At 36.5% G+C, this 22,732-nt stretch overlaps 1 protein-coding gene across 2 annotated transcripts in view; it reads left to right on the top strand.

Moving 5' to 3' along the window:
* Positions 1-18,485, top strand: part of SLCO1C1 (solute carrier organic anion transporter family member 1C1) — a 60,777-nt gene extending 42,292 nt beyond the window's left edge. For both annotated transcript variants that reach the window (XM_059185915.1, XM_059185913.1), the window contains exons 10-15: positions 1,623-1,818; positions 6,604-6,769; positions 9,336-9,520; positions 12,179-12,243; positions 16,359-16,476; positions 18,069-18,485. In XM_059185915.1, the coding sequence (XP_059041898.1) occupies positions 1,623-1,818; positions 6,604-6,769; positions 9,336-9,520; positions 12,179-12,243; positions 16,359-16,476; positions 18,069-18,291 (953 nt within the window). In that variant the 3' untranslated portion in view covers positions 18,292-18,485. The remainder of the gene's footprint in view (positions 1-1,622; positions 1,819-6,603; positions 6,770-9,335; positions 9,521-12,178; positions 12,244-16,358; positions 16,477-18,068) is intronic.
* Positions 18,486-22,732: the final 4,247 nt, after the last annotated feature.

Below are 22,732 nucleotides of genomic sequence, written 5' to 3'. Positions count from 1 at the left end.
TGTAAGTCTTGGGTCTGTGAGAGGGGGATTTGAAGTCAAGTACTGTGAATATGTGTATGTAAAAATAGGGCCTTAAATGGCACACATCACCTCCATGGCAATGCTTAATTCTTGAGAAGGAAGATGGAATCTGGAACAGAGAAGGAATCTGTTTTATAGATCTCCATATTTAAAAATCAGAAAAATTGGGAGAATATATTAGCATTTATTAACTTGGGTCATGAGAAACCAAGTTTGTTATATTATTTTCCATTATATCCTCTCTTTGGAAAAATAAATAATAATCAGTTTCCTCATAGTTGACCTTTGGCTCTTAAGGGGCCCAGGATACATTTATCTCTACCGCTTGCTATAGCCACAAACCTCAGCTTAGTTGGGGAGGAAAAAACTAGCACCTCTTTTTTTTTTTTTTTTCCCAACTGCTTTGCGATCTTGCCTCCTTCAAGATGGGATGATCTCTAATATGATCATTTTATTTTAACATTTACCAATTTAAAATCTAAACAAGAAGTCTCCAAAGAGCCTCTTTTCCCACCTTTTCTAACACAGAAATGTTCCACTCCACGCACCCATCCCAATATTTTCATCTTTGTGACTCTAATAGATTGAAATGCAAGTAACAACTTAATTGAATGATATTTATGTGCCATATATTGTGCTAGGAACTTTTCATGTTAACACCTCAGTACTGCTTTTGCTCCATATTATAGATAAGGTGACCGGTTTATAGAAGTTCAGAGAAATCACCTGCCATTGCAAAGCCATGAAGGTATGGGGCTGAGAGCCAAACCAGGCAGTTAAGTCCCCAGAGTCCAAGCTCTCAACCACTTTGTTGGATTTGACATCAGACTCTGTATTGTCGAAACTGGTTTTAACACTTACTAACCATGACCATGAATAAATTGCTGTCAGAAGTGAAAATAACAATACGGCTATCTGCTAAGGTTATGGTAAAGAATAAATGTGAGAGATACATCAAATGCTTATTCAAGTGGCTGGTACATTATAAGCAAATAGTAAATATAAAAGTCGTCAACTAATACATTGTTTTGTTGTTGTGGTTGTTAGGGTGGATACCAAACTAAGCAACTAAGAGTCTAAATAAAATAAGTTTGGTTTGGGCCAGAAAAAAAGAACCATAACTGTGTTTTTGTTCCCTGAATTCCATGTACCTATTATTCTATTATGCACAAACTTAAAGAACATTAATTTTCACCTAGCTGCCCCTTGATTGTACCTGTTAATCCTGGGATTAGACCAGAAAGACATTGACTCATTGATTAATTCAGTGTTTATTGATTTTAAACTCTGTGCTAGATATTGTGTTAGGCAGGCTTCTGAGACTCTCAGTTGTGCTATCCTTAATCTATAACCTAGACACTCAAAAATCTCTTGATATGTCAGTGAATAATAGTAAGTGAATATTTCTATAACTTAAAATGACCAACCAGTCTAATAAGTTGTCAGGAATTGACACTTCCTGTCAGCTATATAATATAATATATTATATAGCTTTGTATAATCTCTCAGAAAGTTTATGTCGGCACACTCAAATTTCTTTTAGAGATTCACAATATTATATATATATATATATATTTTTTGTTTGTTTGTTTGTTCTTCAGGACTCATCAACATACCTGCAGTGGCCCTTGGAATATTCTCTGGGGGGATAGTTATGAAAAAGTTCAGGATCAGTGTGTATGGAGCTGCAAAACTCTACTTGGGATCATCTGTTCTTGGGTACCTCCTATTCCTTTCCCTGTTTGCACTGGGCTGTGAAAATTCTGATGTGGCAGGAATAACTGTCTCCTACCAAGGGTAGGTTTACTTACTAAGTAATCTGAGGAGATTGGCTTGTTTAATCAGATTAATTATAGATAGAGCTTCAAAATAAGATAATTTTATTGTAAACATCATAAATATGAGAAAGGAATTATAGTTTTATCATGGAATAGCCGATGGTACGTTGACATGGGAGATCTTATTATCACCAAAATTTGTCATCTCCTTTGAATTTGGTTGCCTAAGAGAAATTATTAAAAATATTAAATCTACATTTTCCTGTATAGGTCAACCTGACAATGGAAAACACAGACCTTGAATTTCACCTCTGTTCATCATTAGTGAAATGACATTGCATAGGTCATTTAATCTAATCAAACCTCAAATTTTTCATTATAGTTTCTAAATTTTTAAAAAAGATTTTATTAATTTATTTGACAGAGAGAGAGAGAGCTCACAAGTAGACAGAGAGGCAGGCAGAGAGAGAGGAAGGGAAGCAGGCTCCCTGCTGAGCAGAGAGCCCAATGCAAGTCTCCATCCCAGGACTCTGGGATCATGACCTGAGCTGAAGACAGAGGCTTTAACTGACTGAGCCACCCAGGTGCCCCAAATTTTTCCATTAAAAAAAAAGAAGAAGAATACTAACTACCTTATAAAATTTTATAAGATTTAAGCAAGATAATAGACATGGAAATGATTAGTACTTGCCTGGCACAAAAGAGATGTGCCATTTGTAAATAATTGTATTTTTTTTCTTTGAACACTTGGATAACTGAAAAGTTCTCTGTGCTACTTTTTGTAGTCTCTGTTGTACTCAAATTATGTGAAGTTTCAGAAGAGAATGCTATTTCTCAACCTGGTGAACCACACAACAGCTCTGTTTAGCTCTTAGCAGTTGGTCAAGAGAATATTTATTGATGTTTTCAGACCTGTGCCATCTCGTATGGGAGGGATGACTACTTTTCTTAGTTTCCAGGGTCTGTCAGTCTTTTTTTTTTTTTTTTTTAAGATTTTATTTATTTATCAGAGAGAGAGAGGGAGAGAGAGCGAGCACAGGCAGACAGAATGGCAGGCAGAGGCAGAGGAAGAAGCAGGCTCCCTGCTGAGCAAGGAGCGATGTGGGACTCGATCACAGGACCCTGAGATCATGACCTGAGCTGAAGGCAGTGGCTTAACCAACTGAGCCACCCAGGCGTCCCAAGCGTCTGTCAGTCTTAATACGAAGCTGCATCTTGAAGGAACTACCCTGTCTTTCCTTTGAAGAGTCCTTGCCATCACTCTACCTCTGAACATGAGTTCCCAGATACAGGTGTCTTCATTCTTCCACCCAAATATATATTATCTGTTTAAATTAAACATTGAGCTATTACTGTATGCCAGGCCTACCACCCTGACTGCACTACCTCACTGCCTAAACTCTGCCTGTGCCTCAAAGGCCAGTGCTCCTGATCTAATGATCTGTCTTCTGTTAGTTCAGCTGCTATTCATTTACTGCTTGCTTTCCAGGCTTCTTCCCATGCTTCCTTCCATGCTTACCTGTCTTTCTTGTCTCCATAGTCCAATCTCCATCACCCTCATTAATCTGGTTTCTCCTGCTCTTAAGTGAATATCAGTTATACTTTTCACTATCTAAAAAGTCCAAGAAAACTAGTGACTGTGAAGTTTATATACTGTTGCTTCTGGGAGTTACCAGAGTGATGTTAGACTTAACTGAGTGTAGTAGCATTGCCTTGCTAACAGTCAGCAATATAGAATAAGGACGTTAGCTGTAAACAGGAATTGCAAGAAGATTCTGGAGAGAGTAGAAGCCCTACACTGACTTCAACTGTCCCTATGATCCTAATGGTAGATGGACAGTGGTAAACTTCTTTGTATTTTGCAATTTACAAAACATCATGACTTTCATTTTCTCACTTGTATCCTCAAAGCATCTTTATAAGGTAAGTTTTGTTACCCTCTTTTAAAAGAAACTGAATTTAGAAAGGTCAGTTATCTCTTCAAAGTATAATATTCTTTGTACAACATCATGGCATTTCTAAGCCAAAAGTAAGCGCATAAACAGGAAAGAGTGGCAATGTTTTGAGGTTCACGTTAAAAGTATACTCACACAATAAATGATTAGATATTTTTAAACAAATAAAAGATAGCGTATTCATTGCATGAGTACTAGCCCTCGAAGTACTAGCTCTTGAAGCAATTGCCTTAAAAGACTACAATCGCGTTACAATAATGCTATCATTGTCTAAAACATTCTAAATCTCCTCTTTTAAAATTGCTTTCCAGTTCTCGCTTCGGCAGCAAATATACTAAAATTGCCTTCCATGTTTTTCAGAATATTCCCAACAATGGCAAAGATTTAACCTTTAAGAGTAGCTTTGCTATTGGAAGCAGCCAAAGAAATGGCAACATCCCTGGAAAAAGCTCTTGCATCCCAACATGATTCTTTTGAAAGCAAATCCCATTTGAATATAAACATTCTGATATATTTGACAAAAGTTATCTTAAAATTTTAAATAATTCTGTCAACACATCCTTTGTAAAACATGCATGCAATTAATTTCTGCTTCAAGATAGTCATAGATGATAAATTTAGCTTACTTTTAGTAATAGAAAATAATTGGCTTTATAGAATAGAATACAACATGCTCTCCAGGGATTATCCTGAGTTGTTTTGTTCTACAAGGCTGTTTGTTTGTTTTTTTTTAAGATTTTATTTATTTATTTGACAGAGATTACAAGTAGGCAGAGAGAGAGAGAGAGAGAGGAGGAAGCAGGCTCCCTGCTGAGCAGAGAGCCCGATGCAGGACTCGATCCCAGGACCCTGAGATCATGACCTGAGCTGAAGGCAGCGGCTTAACCCACTGAGCCACCCAGGCGCCTCTATAAGGCTGTTTTAATTCTAGACATTCAACAGGAACCCTGTAAACAACTTTAGATATGGTAGTGGAAGAAACCTTTCTTCTGCAATAATGAGAGTAAGTTTGATGCGAGACAAGAATTTAGAATCCAAAGGCCTGGAAGAATTCTCATTTTGAAGTTTGTCTCTAATAAACATTGTGAATTTGAGCCAGTAATTTGCCCACTTTGGACATGACTTTCCTGATCTGCCAACTGAGAAGTTGGCCTAGATCTCCCCCAAAATTCTTTCTGCACCAACTTTCTGAGATCTCAGTCCTACACTACCTATAGTGGCCTGATTCTAGGCTTTCAAAGGCACTTATTTATACTTTCAGATACTACAAAATAGTTTCAGTTAATTTACCAAATAATGCCTTATGGAAGAGAACAGGATGAAATATTACTATATGACTTCCCAGAAGGCCTAGTTATACCCTTTTATTCTGTCTGGAAACATCTCAGGGGCTGTTTTTGTTGTTGTTGTTGTTTTGTTTTTGTTTCTGTTTTTTATGTTTGCAGTAACCAAAAATGCATGGCAGTTCTACTAGATGGAATATTCCATCAATTAAGAAATTATAATTGCAGTCATTATGGGGTTTACCTCTTAGAAGGAGGGGCCAAAATGACATTTATTTCCCTCCAAAATAGAATAGCATTTTAGTTTGATTGACTTACCAGAAATCTTGTTTCTTAACCTAGTATGTCCCAGATTGTTCTTGCTGCTGGAGATACAGGAGTGAATAAAAGAAACTGTTCTGCCCATACTGAGTGTACATGACAGTGCCCTTGGGGGTTTTGTTGTTATTTGGTTTTTAGGCTCTCAAACACTTTTGTTTAAAAAAAAAGGGGGGGGAATAAACAAATAAATAAATTCAAAATAATGGGAAAAAAACAAAACAAAAAGAATTATGGAGTGCTAATGGATGAAAAATAAGTTGCAAGTAGAAGAGAAATATCATTGCACAAGTACCTCCTAGAAGAATACAGGAATATGAAAAGAACAAGGAGAATAAAAGAAGAAAAATGAGGTCATTCAGTTGAGGGGAAGAAATAGAGGTGAAAGAGGAGGAATTCTGGGAGAGGTAAGGGGAGAAGGTAAGACAGAATAACAGGGAGAGAAAAGAGAGAAGATATCAAAATTATGTCAAGTTAGAACAAAAAGATAGCTCTTTAAGGGCAAATATCATCTCATTCATAAAGCTAGCACTTAGAAGGCTTCCACAAAATTTTGACATGAACAAATGAATGGGTAAGTGATTGAAAAGCATGTACAAGAGAATCAGAAAGAAAAACATAAGATATGGAAGAGCTATGTAGAATGGGAGATTATGAGAGAGAGAAAAATTAGATGAACTGCCAGTGCTTTTTTTAGTAAGACACTCACATAGGATGTGTAGTTCTTCCAAACTGAAGTCTGTTGACATAATGCTGACTGCTTGACTGTTTTTTTCTTTTACTGCACCATCGGCAATGCCCATTTTATTGATGCTGGGACAGTTGTGAAGGAAAATGACAGAAAAGCACACACACGCATGCACACACTGCCTGCAATGCATTTAAGAAACGTCATTAGTTGCTCTAGAAGTTTACTCTATCTTTCTGCTTTGTTAGCCATTTTCCTCCATCTTTGCACAGAAATACATTAGAAGATGCTAGAGAACGTCGATTTTTATAGAAACCATAAGCCAAGAACTGGATATTATGTGAATGTGTAAACCTCTAAAGATAACTTTCAAGAGAAAGCTTTTTAATAGTAGACTCACATTTAATAATCAGAAACCAGCATTCCTGATGACCACTGTGTTTTCAAAAGGCAATCTCCATTGGCAGTGCCACTTATATACTCAAGAACACTGATTTTTGAAGATTTTAGGGTGCTGCCTGCTAAGAGGTAATATTTTATACTGTTACATTTCTTTTCAGAACCAAACCTGTTTCTTCTCATGAACGAGCTCTCTTTTCAGATTGCAACTCAAGATGCAAATGTTCAGAGACAAAATGGGAACCTATGTGTGGTGAAAATGGAATTACATATGCATCGGCATGTCTTGCTGGTTGTCAAACCTCCACCAGGAGTGGAAAAACTCTTGTAAGAAATCCCAATGTGTGTGCCTGTGGTGCCTTCTACATAAACCACACGCTCTGTGGGAGCTCAGGGACCAACCCAGAAGTAGACCACACTGGTCGCCGCTCTGGATCTTGCCCTACCCTTGTTCTTTTACATGGAGAGCTAGTGGACTAGGCTTGTTGAAAGAACTAGGGTAAGAATTAGAATCATGAAACATGCTAGAAGAGCCTCACAGTGATATAGTTCTCTCATTTTGCTTGTGAGGAATATTAGCCTCAACTGAGAAAATCTCAGTGATAAGATCTGCATTGGGATCCAATTCTTATGGCTCCAAGGCCAGTGGTAGTTGGAGGTTTTAGGGACAGGACAAATAGAGGTCAGTGTTAGAACCTCTAGCCTGAGAGGTCTAAACCCAGGGATCACAAACTTGATTTTGAGGAGATTGATAGCACGAGACATTCTGCCTGGGAAATCCAGCCCATGTGTGAAAAGAGTAGATGCTGGAATGAAGGAGCTCTGTAGGGTGGATTATGGAGATGAGGTTAGAAATAAAGGTAAGAAATTTAGTTGTGAAGGATATTGTGTACTTTAATCATTAAAGACTCATTTCTGTAGTCACACCTTTACATTTCTGTCGCAAACATAGACTCTCTCTTGTGCTCTCTGTTTATATGGCTAGCAGTCAGACTGCTGTCTATTTGTGGTGATGAAATCTGCCTGTATTTGACAGTCCTGGGAGGGCTGAAAATTAACTCACACATCTATTTACATATACTTATCAACTAGATAAGAATGCTTAGGCAAAGGCTTATGTTGATTTTGGTTTTCTCTGTTTGTTGTTACTTGGATTTTTTAGTCAGAGTAGGAAGGGTTAGCCTCCAGCAACCATGAACGGGACTACCTACCCAAGCGAAACTGAGTTTTGCCCTCCATTCCCCTTTCCCTCTCCCCTGCCCCTCCCCCTTTCCCTCTTCCCTCCTTCCTTTCCTCCCTCCCTCCCTGCCTCTTTTCTCCCTTCCTTCCTTCCTTCTTTTCTTCTCTTCTCTTTTCATTTCTTTTCTTTCCTCTTCTTTTTCTTTCTCCCTTTATCCCTCTTTCTTTCTCTTCCCCTTCCTTTCCCTTCCCTTCCATTTCCCTTCCTTTCCTCTTCTTTCCCTTCCTCCTGCTCCTTTCTTTTCTTCCAGCCTCTACTCTTTTCTCCAAACTGCTTGAAAGTTTTCCTTACCTAGAACTTCCACTTACAGAAAACATTCATGCCAGGAACTAAGAGAGGTGCTTAAAAAAAAATGGGACTTAACTATCATGATCTTCGAGTAATTGGGTATTACTTATCTTATTTTTCTCATGTGAGAACTGAGGCACTGAGGTGCCTAAACTCATGTATCTAGTAAGAGGCAAGGTCAAGGTTCAAAAGTTTTTACCTGACAGTTAAAAAAACAACAACAACAACATTTCTACTCTTCCTTGGAAAGGAAATGCCAGCTTTATTTCACTGTTTAACCAAAAATTCACAAGCTCTTTTGTGAAATTTATAAAAATAATGAGGAATTATTAAAGTTGCCTCTCCAAGATTTAGTTGAATTTATTAGTCAGGACATTTCCCTCCAGTTACCATTACAAAGTCACATCCTCAATTTATGCCCATTTATTTAACAGATTTTTTGTTGAATGCCTAAAAAGAGGACCCTTTTTAGGCTCTACATATGTGATGATGAGAAAGTAGATGGTTTCTGCTAGAGGTTTCATTCTAGTGGGATATATAGTTTAAAAACAAATGAATATATAGTATTCTAATGAGTAATGATAAGCACTGTAAGGAAAAGATGAGTTAGGATAAAGGATGGAGAGATGGGGGTATTTTTTTGAATGGGTGGTCATGTAAGCCCTCTTTAATGAACTAAGCAGAAACCTGGGGTACATGCACCAGCCTTCCTACTATCTAGAAGAGCTACCCAGCAGAGAGAACAGCGAGGCTGTGAGGCATGGGTAAACTCACCATGTTCGAAGATTGGCAAGGGCGCAGTGGAAACCCATGTGTCTCGCTGAAGCAGAGGGAGAGAGGGAAGATCACTGAGCTGTGAGATCAGAGGGAAATCCAGGAGCTCCATTAGAGTATGTATGCCTCTGCAAGGATTTTGGATTTTATACAACCATAAGAAGAAGCTACTGGAAGGCTGAGAATAGTGACTGCCATTTTTAAAGGCTCACTTTGGTTACTGTGTGGATAAGAGCGGAAATAAGTTGAGCGTAAAGAGATCACTGCAATAACCAAGGCGAGGAATAATGGTGGCTTAGACTTGGAAATGGCAGAGAAGAAGATGAAGTATGTTTGGATGCACTAGGATTTACTGAGTATTGTTTGGTAGGGTCAGTAGTTTGAACAGCTGCTGTTTGGATGAAAAAAACATGATCTGTATAGATTTCACTTTGCTCACTATAGCTTAACACAGAGAAATAAAAGAATATTTACCTTACTGTTTATATAATGCATGTGTACTATATTGTGAAGTCTATTTAAAAATATATATATTTTCAATTTTACTTAAATGTTACCTCAATAATTGGACTTTGTTCTGTTGTGTTACAGATATTTTATAACTGCACCTGTGTGGGGATTGCAGCCTCAAAGTCAGGAAATTCCTCAGGCATGGTGGGCAGGTGTCAAAAAGATAATGGATGTCCCAAAATGTTTCTGTATTTCCTTGTCATTTCAGTCATCACGTCCTATACTTTATCTCTCGGTGGCATACCTGGATACATACTGCTTCTGAGGTGAACACTGATTCTCCCTAACCCAGTTTTAATAAAAGATGTACTACAATCGTTTGGAACATTGATTTCAAAATCTGTTCCATAGGATTGTGATTCCTTATTGCTCTCTCAGGGGTCTTGACCCATATCCTTGTTCTAGTTTTTAGACTCTTCCCATTTTGGGTTTTTATGCAAAAATATGGTTGAAGAGAAGTATTTCCAGTTAAAAATTTTCTGCAAATCATTGGTCTAGAGAGCCTACACCACTATAGTACCTACATCTCTGTAGCCACTCAAAAAATACACTACGCTATTTCTAGATAATATAATAATTATCCTATTATTATTATCAATAATAATATGCTATTTCTGGATGATATTATACAGTGTAGACTAAATGTCTTTTTATTATTTTTTAAGATATTAATTTTTAGTAATCTCTACACCCAACATGGGACTCAAACTTACAACCCAGAGATTACGTGTCACATGCTCTACCAACTGAGCTAGCCAGGTGCCCCTAGGTTGTGTTTTAGATTAAGCATGGTTTCACCAAATTATGGATGATAAAATTTTAAGATAGTTTTAAAGATTCATCTAATATCACATTTCACATTTATTATTTTAGTATATAGGTTATTTTTCTTGTTCTGACTAGAATTATCTATATATATGGGTGTGGGGGTATTCATAACTTTAAATCAATTGCATTTTCTAATCTATGAATATATGTTAATGATTCCAAGTGTGTTTGCTTAAAAACTCTAAAAGAATTTTTAAAACTGTGTACCCCTTTTGCATATTGTTAAGTGAACATCTAAAAATTTAAGTTTAATAGTAAGTAAACATTGATTTCCAGTACATTATAAATATTTACATTTAAAAATATAATAATTTTAAATGTAGATCACTCTTTTAAATGTAATCAGTGAGAATGTAGAAAACAGATTACGTAACCAATATTACCTAATTTAAAATTACACACAAAAAAATCTTTTACAGTGAATATGTTACATATTTCTTTCTTCTTGTACTTATATCTTAATTCAACTTTCCTATAGGCTTCTCTTCTATTGTAATATAATTTATGTTTGAACATTACTTATTGACTCTCCTGTCATAGATCTCTATAAAAAAGTATATAAATTCAAACTTTAAAATAGTAGTTTTATAACTATATATATAGTTATAACTATATATAGCTATATATAACTATATTCAAATGGTATTGGATAATTGCCAGTGATAATATTTTCTTTCTAATGAGGGGCACCTGGGTGGCTCAGTAGGTTGAGTCTCTGCCTTCAGCTCAGATCATGATCTCAGGGTCCTGGGATCAAGCCCCACATGGGTTCTCTGCTTGGGAGAGAGGGGGAGCCTGCTTCCCCCTCTCCCTCTGCCTGCCTCTCTGTCTGCTTATGGTCTCTCTCTCCCTCTGTCAAATAAATAATAAATAAAATCTTTTAAAAAATTGTCTTCCTAATGGAAATAGCCATGCAAATATTACTATTATACAATTGATAAAAGAATCTAAAAATATTACAAATTTTGGTAAAGTTATTAAGCATAAAAAGTCAAATTTTATCAGAAACCCATCTTTTAGGAGATGATTAGTTGATTTTTAACTTGATGTACAAATTGAAGGATGAATATAACATTATTCTACAATGAAACTCATCAAAAGTATATATCTATGATTTCCCACAGTATATTAAGGAAATTGATCAGGAAAGATAAACAGAAAATAGGACCTAACATCCACAAATACATTTTTCGCAAAAAAGCTTAAGGAAAACATGCGATACTGTGTTTTCAAATGGGAGCATGATATGGAGAGCATTGCACCAGAGTTCTCAAACCAGAATTGTTCTTCATGGGTGGGTGTTTCTTCTACAACTTATACTGGGTCAAGTGCTTAATCAGGCTCCTAAGGAAGAGTTATCTTCACCAACAGCCTTTCAGATGAACCACGCTGTGTTTTGATGGCAGAAGGAGATGTCCCTGGATTAAAGGAGAAAAGTTGTGATTTTTACCTCCTTTAAAGTAGAGATTAAGTGATATTATACATACAAAGAAATTGGTACCGTGCTTAACACTCAGTTATTATAATATCATCATGATTATTATCATTAAAATTGACAGGCCAATTAGTTAAAGCTATACAGTCATATTAAGGATGCTCTTGTTATTTAGGTATTCTTATACTTGGCTGCAAGATTCAGGTCCCCACTATTTAACAGAAACACTTAGCATGCCACAGCAATGGTGACTGTATCAACTTGGATCAATATAGTCCTGTGCTTTTAGAGCAAGAGCCACAAAAATTGGTTATAGGTTATTGATCCCTTATTGCCTCAAATTTCTTAGAATTTTTGTCTGTAAGTCTTTGTTGTTTTGCTGATTAAACTGACAATTTTACTTTATCCAATACCATTTGAATATATCATGGAGAGGGGATTTACATTTTGGAAATAGTAACTGTAAACTCTCTGACGCATTGCATCTAATAGCACATGGAGCTACATAATTTGCCCACGCTATGCTCGGACACTATGGGTTCTCCCATAGAATTCTACTTGAATTCTAAGATTATTTTATTTATGTTAAGCAGATTATCACTAATATTACTATTTGCTTTAATGGGCTACATTTTCTTTATAGTGCTTTTGTTGTTTTTAGGTGCATTAAGCCACAACTTAAGTCTTTTGCTCTGGGTATCTACACCTTAGCAGTAAGAGTTCTTGGTAAGTATAATGTATGTTTTAATTATGGTAGCCATGTCAAATGTGCTTTGAATACTTTTCTAAATATTTTTTTACAGAATTGCCATGCATAACTAAATAATGTAGTCGGTTAGGTCCCTATTTATTTTATTTCTTCCCTTATTTCTTTATTCCTTCCCTCCGACTCTCAACTTCTCCCTTCCTTTGTTTTAGAAACTGAGAGCCCATGCTGTGCTTGTGGTATAATAAAGTGATGTTGTGAGAATAGTGACTTTTTTTGTTTAACAATCTTGTCTCTTCCAGCATTGGTCTATTGTCAAAAAGTTTATTCTTGTTATGAAAGAGCCCTCTGGGAAAAAAGCAAGAAATGAGTCAGTAAGAAAGGCTGAGCCTTAATATAATTTTTTCAGTTGTTAAAATGGAAAGAATTCTTTTGACCTAGTCTCAATGCTGGGATATATCATTTTGTAGAAAGATCAGCTCTTTCATACAATCAAAACAGTATGGCTTTGAACTGACAATTTTTAAATGCAATTGGAATGGTTCTTTTATGACTAATAAATTTTTCAGTATGCATTAGTTAAAACCCATAGAAAATAGAGTTAATGAATCACGTAAGTTTTCTGTTTGTGCAAAGTTTATATTGTAAGGGAGAAAGCAAAACAATCACACATGTTCTTCTGTAATTTAACAGAAAAGAACTGAAGGGAGAAAAACAAACTCAGATCTTTAAAAAGTCTGAAAATAAAGAAATCTTGATATAAAATGGGTATATATGAAGATATGGTATAATCCCAGTGAAACTGGGGAAGCAGCAAATATGGAAGTTTATCCCATTATGGCTGAATCTAATTCTACAACAGAGCTTACCTAGAAAAACATCAGATTTTTGAGCCTGAAGGAAATCTCTGACTAGATTTGGTTTCTATATCTACTTCTTTTGGAGATAAAGATATAATCTACACTGTGAAAAAGATTTTGAGGAAAAGAAATGTTTCACTGGGGCACCTGGCTGGTTCTGTCAGTAGAACACATAACTCTTTATCTCAGGGTTGTGAGTTTAAGCCCCATCTTGGGCATGGAGCCTATTTTAAAAATGAAAAATAAAGTATTAAAAATTCATAAAATTGATTCCATAAAAGTAAAAATATACTTGAAAATGGCAAAAATATCACAAGCAAGCCAAAAGGCAAATGATAAACTGGGAACAATTATTTTTTGCAAATTATGTAACAGACTATTTATAATATCCCTACTACAAAGAGAGCCCCTAAGTATTGAGAACAAAAAGACCAACACCCATATGGAAAAATGGGTAAAAAGATATGAATAGCCATCTCATGGAAAATAAATATAAATGGCTCTTAATATATGAAAAGATAGTCAAACTCATAATAAAGAGAGCACAAATTAAAATTATACTGAATGTTTTTTGCTATCAGATTTGCAAAGTACCAAATGTTCCCAATGCATGAAGAATAGATATGCTTACATATTGCTGTTGAAAAAATGGTGCCATTTCCCCATGATTATGTGACAGTAACGAACAAAACTATGTATAGATTTATCTTTTGATCCAGCAATCCCACTTGTAGAAGTTGATACCAAAAGTTTGCTAGCAAAACTATGAAATAAGTAAAATTTTATGGATGTCTAATTATTGTGGCATTACATATAATAGCAAGACAGTAAACAATCTAGTTGTCCATCAATATGACATATTTGAATAAACTATAGTCAACCCACATAATGGAATCCTATGCAGCTATAAGGATGAATGGGGGAAAAAAATCTCCCTGTAATCTTAACAAATTCATTAGTCAGCTCTGGCTGCCATAAAAAAAATACCACAGACTGAAAGACTTAAACAACAAAAATTTATAGTCTCACAGTTCTGAAGGCTGGGAAGTCCCAAGATCAAGGTACCAACAGACCTGGTATCTGGCGAGATCCCTGAGACCCTTTATCCTGGTTTGTAGACTGCTGCCTTCTCACTGTGTCCTTACAAGGATTTCCCCTGTGTACACATGGAGAGAAAGGGAGCTTTGGTATCTTTTACTCCTCTGATTAGGATACTAGTCCTAGTAAATTAAGTCCCTTAAGACTTCACTTAATCTTAATAATCTCCTTAATAACTCTGTGTCCGGGGCGCCTGGGTGGCTCAGTGGGTTAAGCCGCTGCCTTCGGCTCAGGTCATGATCTCAGGGTCCTGGGATCGAGTCCCGCATCGGGCTCTCTGCTCAGCGGGGAGCCTGCTTCCTCCTCTCTCTCTCTGCCTGCCTCTCTGCCTACTTGTGATCTCTGTCTGTCAAATAAATAAATAAAATCTTTTTAAAAAAAATAACTCTGTGTCCAAGGGCAGTCATATTAGAGTTAGGGCTCCAGCATATGAATTTCAGAGGGACACAGCAGTCTATACTACCAAGGGATCTCCAGGCTATACCCTTAAGTGAAGTAAAATGTAGAACAATGTTCATATTATGATACATTTGGTGTAAGAAGTATGGAAAGGTAGAATTATTATAAATATATGCAAAGGTATTTGCTAACATTTAAAAAAGAAACAACAGAAGTATAAACTAAAAACATCATGATGATCATGATGATCATGATGATAGTAATGGTAGTGGTTGTGGTGGTGGTTACCTATAAGGGAAGGAAGGAAAAAAGTAAGAGAGGACAGACCGGAAAGTAGAGTTTGTAAATGTAACTCTGGTTTAATTTTTAATTTGAAATCATGCATAGTTTTTTCAGGTCTTGATCTCAGTGTCCTGGGATGGAGCCCCATGTGGGGCTCTGTTCACAGTAGAGAGTCTACTGAAGATTCTCTTCCTCTCTCTCTGCCCTCTCCCGCACACTCCCCTGCCACCACTCATGGACCCCCTGTGTGCTCTGTCTCCTCTATCTCTCTTAAATACATAAGTAAATTGTTTTTAATGAAATTATGTGGGGTGCCTCGGTAGCTCAGTGGATTAAGCCTCTGACTTTGGCTCAGGTCATGATCTTAGGGTCCTGGGATCGAGCCCTGCATCGGGCTCTCTGCTCAACGGGAGCCTGCTTCCTCCTCTCTCTCTGCCTGCCTCTCTGCCTACTTGTGATCTCTAATAAATAAATAAATAAATAAATAAATAAATCTAATAAATAAATAAAATCTTTTAAAAAATACTGGGAGAAGACATTTTTTTAAAAGATTTTATTTATTTACTTGAGAGAGAGACAGTGAGAGAGAGCATGAACGAGGAGAAGGTCAGAGTCAGAAGCAGACTCCCCATGGAGCTGGGAGTCCGATGCGGGACTTGATCCCGGGAGTCCCGGATCATGACCTGAGCCGAAGGCAGTCGTCCAACCAACTGAGCCACCCAGGCATCCCTGGGAGAAGACATTTTTAAAAAATGAAATTATGCAAAGTTTTTATGTAATTGAAAACAACAACAAAAAAACTAAGACATTTTTGAAACAAACTGAAATTTGTTGTGTATCAAATAAGAGGCATAACCATAAAGATAAACAGGTTTAAAAGGACAGAATCATTACCAAAGCCACATAACTTCACTACATTTTGTAGTCTTATCTTTAATACTAACATTGGTGTCATTATGTTGAAACTATTATGTATTTTAAAATAAAGCAAATGAGAGATTATGTTAATATCATTAGAAGTGAGTATTATCTGCCCAATAGAAAAGTGTAACATAAAATAAGTAAAACCCATTCTTAAATAATGGGAAGGTGACCAGGAAAAGTAAGGTAAACAAGGGTTAGATTTGTTAGGGAGATTTGGGTGGGTTCCTTCTCCTTTGATTAAAGCCTCTTGGGATTAGGAATCCTCCTCTTCTGGGTACAGAGATGTAGACACCCTTACAAATGAAGATCTCCGTTATAAATGTTGCTTCCCTTACAAAAAGGAAACTTCTGCTCTGTCTTAGGGGTTTCTGTGCCTTCTGTTGCTCAAAATAACCTTTATGCCAGAGAAATAGGATGAGGTGGTGTATTCTGGTCTTCTACAGGTACCCATTTCCCCCAAAGCAGTTTTTTTCTTTTTAGTTTGAAAGTAAGTGGTTCTGAGACTCATTCATTATAGAGTAATCAAAAGATGGGCATATATTTTTAGTAGCAATTGTGTGTTTTTCTCACAGCAGGAATCCCAGCTCCTGTGTATTTTGGAATTTTGATTGACACTTCGTGCCTCAAATGGGGATTTAAAAGCTGTGGAAGTAGAGGCTCCTGTAGATTCTATGATTCAAATGCTTTCAGGTACCGTATTAGACTCATTACTGCGTCTCCCCACTACAACATTCCAGGTTTGAACAATGAAATGAGCAATAATCATTCCTTATGGAGTTTCACTGCACAAGGATCATCAAACCAAGAAGCATATTCTATTTTATAGAATAATTTTATTGCTATTTATTTGGCTAGAGGACCTTTCAGTTTTTCCCCATTCCTAATCTTGACTCCCATTTTAAAAGAGTAATCTTTTCTTAAATAAAGTTCACAAAAGATTCCAGAATATAGTAGAATTTTTGCAAGTTGATGCACACAAGGGGGTAATTCTCTGAAGCACAGAAGCATTTAAATTTAGGTCACATTTTGGGTTTAATTCTATTCTTTTTCAGACCGAGCCAAACTGTCCCATTTACGTCAGATATAATCCCCCTGGGCAAGAGTTGGATTTGGCTCTAAATCTGTCCAGCTTTTATTGCCAAACTGATGTTCAATTATTCCAGTACTTGAGATGCATAAAAGTAAAAGGTTTTTTCTGTGTGTATGAGTGTGCATGGGGTTGAGGGGCATGGGTTTTTCACTGTGGTATCATTCAGTTCAGTTCTTCAAACTTTAGGCCCCTTATTGCTGAAAGCAATGCTTCAATGGCTTAAAAGCAGGAAGGTTGTTTTTTTTTTTTTTTTTTTTTTTTTTTTTTTTTAGATTTACAATCTGAGCATTTTCTGGAGGAATAAGCTTGGTACTAAACTGTGTAAGTTGGAAGTTGGATGTGAATTGAGCCAACCATCTCAAATAAGTTTGTTTGATTAATAGGCTTTGATGTTATGTGAGAAATTTATTTTGGTCTTTGAAAAGGACTTGACCTTTCAGTAGAATTTGTGCTTTGCTCACATTTGCTAAGGCGGCATTTCCTTTAATGTAAAGACAATGTATTTCAATCAGAGACTGATTATGTGTACAAGGTGACCAGAATAAATCATTCAACCTGCCCTTCCATACCTTCTTGTTTTATGATAGAATGAAGAACTAAAGGCTTCTTATTGAAGAAGGTGATTTAAACCTTTGGCTAATTCTTAAGTCATTCTGCTCTACTTAGCTTTGATTCTCCCTTGACATTTCTTCTTGCAGCCTTTTTTTTTTTTTTTTTTTTTTTTGTAGAAGTGCATCTGGGCAAGTTTCAAGGGTAGGATAACCACATAATTTATCATTCAACCTGGACACTTTTGAGAGTGAAAAGGGGCACTATTAAAAAGTACACTGGGACAACACCAGCATAAGCTAGGACTGTTCTGGGCAAATAGACATATGGTCACCTGGTCTAAGGGAATAATTTACAGAGAGGATGGAACTGATTATGTAATTAGTAGTAACTAAAAATTATGGCACCTCTAAGAAGTCACTTTATGTTAGCATACTGCCTTCAATAGTCTGCCAGATGTTCATAGAAAGGTCTTTTTTAGCCACTGAATTTGCATTCTTAAGAAAAAACATCCTTGTGACAGTTTCATTGATAGATTGGTTTTCTTGGTATTGCTATCTACTGAATGATACTGTTACCTTCCTTGCCCATTTTAAAGTTGGATAGTTGCAATAATTATGACTGAGTTTCTCTCTTCTTTTAGACGTATATATCTGGGCCTTACTGTGATGCTGGGCACAGTGTCCATTTTCCTAAGTATTGCGGTACTTTTCACTTTAAAGAAAAATTGTGTTTCAAAACATAGAAGCTTCAGAACCAAGACAGAAGGAACAATGGTGTCTACAAGAATCAGGAAGGAAAATTGTATTACAAGTGATCATTTGCTACAACCTAGCTGCTGGCCAGGCAAGGAAACACAGCTTTAGAAAAATGACGACTTGAAGCCATGTTTTCTAATTTCTGGAAATTCTGCAAACAAATAGATTTTAATCAAAGGGGTTTTTAATGTGTCATTTTTTTTCTCCTTTCAAAATATTTCTTTGACTCTAAGTATGAGATAATGTACCTAATAACAAATAAAATTAAACATATTACAGAAAATACAGATAATAAAGCTAATCTAAACCTTTTATTTCTTCCTTATATTATTTATATAAATTCCATATATTATTTACTCATTCCGCTTAATTTTGCCTTGCGCCCGTTATCTATTAGCTGTATTGCTAGAACAATTGTTCTGATAGTCTAATAGCTATACATAGAGTAATTTTTAAACTGAAATACTTGTCAAGGGGAAGAGAGTCCTGTTAAAAAATTAAATTATATCTTGGCCTCCTTCAAATATGACCTTAATGAAGATGTTGGAATAGAGCCAGAATATGTAGAGAAAGATTTCATTTTAAGCACTTCCTTTCTTTTGGACTTTAGTAATTGGCACAGAAATATATAGTGGCAAATAATCTTGGAGGATTCAAATTTTGGATTATTAGCTCTTCAACTATCCATTATATGTGCATTGTGTGTGACACCTGAAGTGACCATGATGGTAAAGTATAAAATTATTATTAGCAGGCTTCATTGTCAGGCCAAAATTAACAAGACAGTAAACAACAGGTGTTGGAGAGGATGTGGAGAAAGGGGAACCCTCTTACACTGTTGTTGGGAATGCAAGTTGTTGCAGCCACTTTGGAAAACAGTGTGAAGATTCCTTAAGAAATTCAAAATAGAGCTACCCTATGATCCTGCAATTGCACTACTGGGTGTTTACCCCAAAGATACAGATGTAGTAAGAAGAAGGGCCATCTGTACCCCAATGTTCATAGCAATGGCCATAATTGCCAAACTATGGAAAGAGCCAAGATGCCATTCAATAGACAAATGGATAAAGAAGACATGGCCCATATATACAATGGAGTATTGTGCCTCCATCAGCAAGGATGAATTCCCAACTTTTGTATCAACATGAATGGAACTGGAAGAGATTATGCTGAGTAAAATAAGTCACACAGAAAGAGTCAATTATCATATGGTTTCACTTGCTTGTGGAGCATAAGGAATAACATGGAGGATATGGGGAGATGGAGAGGAGAAGTGAGTTGGGGAAAATCAGAAACCATGAGAGACTGTGGACTCTGAGAAACAAACTGAGGGTTTTGGAGGGGAGGGGATTTGGGGGAGGGATGAGCCTGGTGGTGGGTATTAAGGAGAGCACGTATTGCATGGAGCACTGGTTGTGGTACAGAAACAATGCATCTTGGAATACTGAAAAAATAATTTTTTTAAAAAAATGCTTCATTGCCCTTCCATTAATTCAGTGTATTAAGAAGTACAGTTAATTCTGCCCATATTTTAATGTATGTAAGCTCCTTCAGATGTACACACATGATGTGTTCCTAAAATGCAGTTGAAAGTTGAATTTCTGAAAGTCTACAGTAAGCTTAGATGGTGTAAGAGGAATGCGGAGGTGATGGGTTGAGTGATGGTGTGGTTCTTGGGTGCGTTATCTGGCACTCATCATGGGGTCTAAGGGCTTCTGGGCAGGGGGCTGTAGCTTTGCAGATAGCTCTTTCGTTTGGGGCATTTCTTCTCTGCTGGCTTCCTGGAGCTTCTCTGAGGAGATATAGTAGGTTCACCAGTCCTCCATCATCAGCTCTATTACTTCCTATATGTTTCTTCCTCCACTAGCTGTGTGAGAGGAGCCTGGGTCTCTTAAGAAAGCAGACTTAAAGTAGAGGCCACTGCAGTGGAGTCTTGAAATTGTACCATGATTCTTAGTAGCCTTTACAACAAATAGAGCATGCAATCAGAACGCTCCCAGCAAGAAGTTTGTTTGAGGGGTTTCTAGGAGCCTAAGTCCAACAAGAAGGCCCAGTTCAAAAATGCAATAGTCAAAAAAAAAAAAAAAAAAAAACACAACAAAAAAAAACCAAAAACCAAAAACCAAAACAAAAACAAAAAACCAACCAAACAAACAAACAAAAACCAATAGTCTTCAACAGTGGAAGGATCATATAGTCCAAACAAAATAGTTTGCTGTATTTTCCTTTTTCCATTACATACCAATCCTGTAAATACGAATGGGATAAAAACAAGATGAAAAGTTTGGGGATGGAGAGCAGAGGACTTTTTCCTTTAAATGTATATTAACGTTGTCATTTTCGTTTGAATTAGTGATGTGAGATCATCTCATATTGTCCTATTTTTGAAAATAAAAATAGACATGTTTTGTTTCCAGCAGGCCTCCATCAGACCTGCTGCTGCTGTGCTAACTTGAGAGCAGGAATTCTTTTTGTCGTCTCAGTATCAGTCTTACCCAGAACAAATATTTGCCGAGTTGGTGAGTGACTACGCTTGTCAAGAATTTTCTTTGAAGGGATGAAATTAAAATTCATCATCCTCATCCTGTCTCCCACATCCTCTTTATTTTTCAAACCTTTCTGTAGCAAAATTCTGAAAAATAACTCTTTTGCAAGTAAATTTCTAAATGGAATCCTATCCAATTTACTCTTGAGTAACTTGAAAAATAAGTAAAAATTGGCATGAAGGCTGATTGAATGATCTTTTTTCATAAAAGTACTGGATGTTGGTGAAAAGGAAGCATTTTTTATGCATAACCATTGATTTGACAGTGGAATTATAAAAACTAAACTCACTAATATGGCACACAAAGGTATCATTTAGTGGGGAATTGAATTTACTAAAGGGGACCCTGATATTTTGGATGAGTAAATTCATCTGACAGAAGTAAGCAGGCTTTTTATGCCTCAGAAAGCATATGATTAACTTTTTTTTTTTTTTTTCTAACAAGCCAGACTTCATTTCAAAGGTCAAAAAAATTCCCTGAGCTCCTGGGCCAGACATTTAGAGGTAAGGCCTTGACCAACACGTGGGTCTCCACAATTGCTCCACATTCAGCGGTCCACTTTCTTCTCTTGTTCCACAGCTATAGCCTCTAGAACTGACCAGCACCTCAAATGACCATCTGATTCCCTGTAACTTTCAGACAGGTTAATCTCCAGCAATGTCATTTTATAAATGGAGTGAGTTTAATTGGATAAAATGATTTAGCCAAGGTGGAGGGGGATAAACTAGTGCTGGCTCCTTCTCTTCCATCATGAGGCCTCTGAAGCAGGTAATAAAAACAAGCCCTCTGAAACTCTGAAAAACAACTAGAAGAACTTTTATGACCGTTAGCATTTAAGAAATCTCCACTTATATATGACAGATTTATACAATCATACATAAATGGAGATTGATAGAATACAGTGACTGTAACATATCCTTGAGAATAATAATCATTTTTAATAATTTTATAACATCTAGTAAGTATAATAATATTAATTATTCTCCTTATGTGTGCTGAGAGCTTTAGATACATTTCCTCAATTTCAATATCAAAATAATATTATGTGCTGGGTATAATTAGTGATATCTTTAGAGGAAGAAACCTAGATTTAGAGAGTTTAGCAACTTACTCAAAGCTAACAAGTCTCAGTAATTGGTTGAGCAAGATTTAAATTGAGTTTTATCAGATTTGGATAGCCACATTATGCCTGTATTAATCTTTACCATAAATTATTATCTCCCAGTACTTTTGCTAAAAATAAGTTTTGGACATCTACTTTGGAAAAGTTTTAACATACCAAAATGTGCACATGGTTAAAGAAAATCAAATGATGCAGAATGATTTAAAATGGAAAGTAACAGTCCTGCCTCCTAACTTCACTTCTGTTCCTCAAAGGCAATTACTTCTTGCAAGTTTGGGTTGTTGGTTTTTCTGATGGTCACTTCTTTGTTTTTAAATAACATACAGGGAAGCCTCGGTGGCTCAGTGGGTTAAGCTGCTGCCTTCGGCTCAGGTCATGATCTCAGGGTCCTGGGATCCAGCCCAGCATCAGGCTCTTTGCTCAGCGGGGAGCCTGCTTCCCCTTCTCTCTCTTCCTGCCTCTCTGCCTACTTGTGATCTCTCTCTCTCTCTGTAAAATGGATAAATGAAATCTTAAAAATATAAAAAATTAAAGTTAAAAAAATTATAAATAACATACAAATACTGTTTATGGACTCATCGACTTTGGGCAACATCTATTGACTGTCCACTCTGATAGATTAGGAGTAATGCCTCTCCTCTCCTGTAATTAGTATATAGTGAGGTCACTATTCTGAGTTCTTCAAACATCCCCCTACTACCTCCATTTCTCATTTAAGAAACACAAACCATATTGTGTTTCCCCACCCTGCAAAATGAAGACCCTAGAGCTTCCTCCCTCTACTTGATGTTTCCAAACTCTCATCTCCTTTCTGTTCCCTGTGCCTTTACTTTAACATTGTCAAGAATAACACATGTGGTCAGCTCTGTGAACATTCCAT

The sequence above is a fragment of the Mustela lutreola genome, chromosome 8, assembly GCF_030435805.1.
Source record: "Mustela lutreola isolate mMusLut2 chromosome 8, mMusLut2.pri, whole genome shotgun sequence".
In the NCBI taxonomy this organism is placed as follows: domain Eukaryota; kingdom Metazoa; phylum Chordata; class Mammalia; order Carnivora; family Mustelidae; genus Mustela; species Mustela lutreola.
The sequence above is the reverse complement of the archived record's forward strand: the minus strand, read 5'-3'. Positions and strand labels throughout refer to the sequence as shown.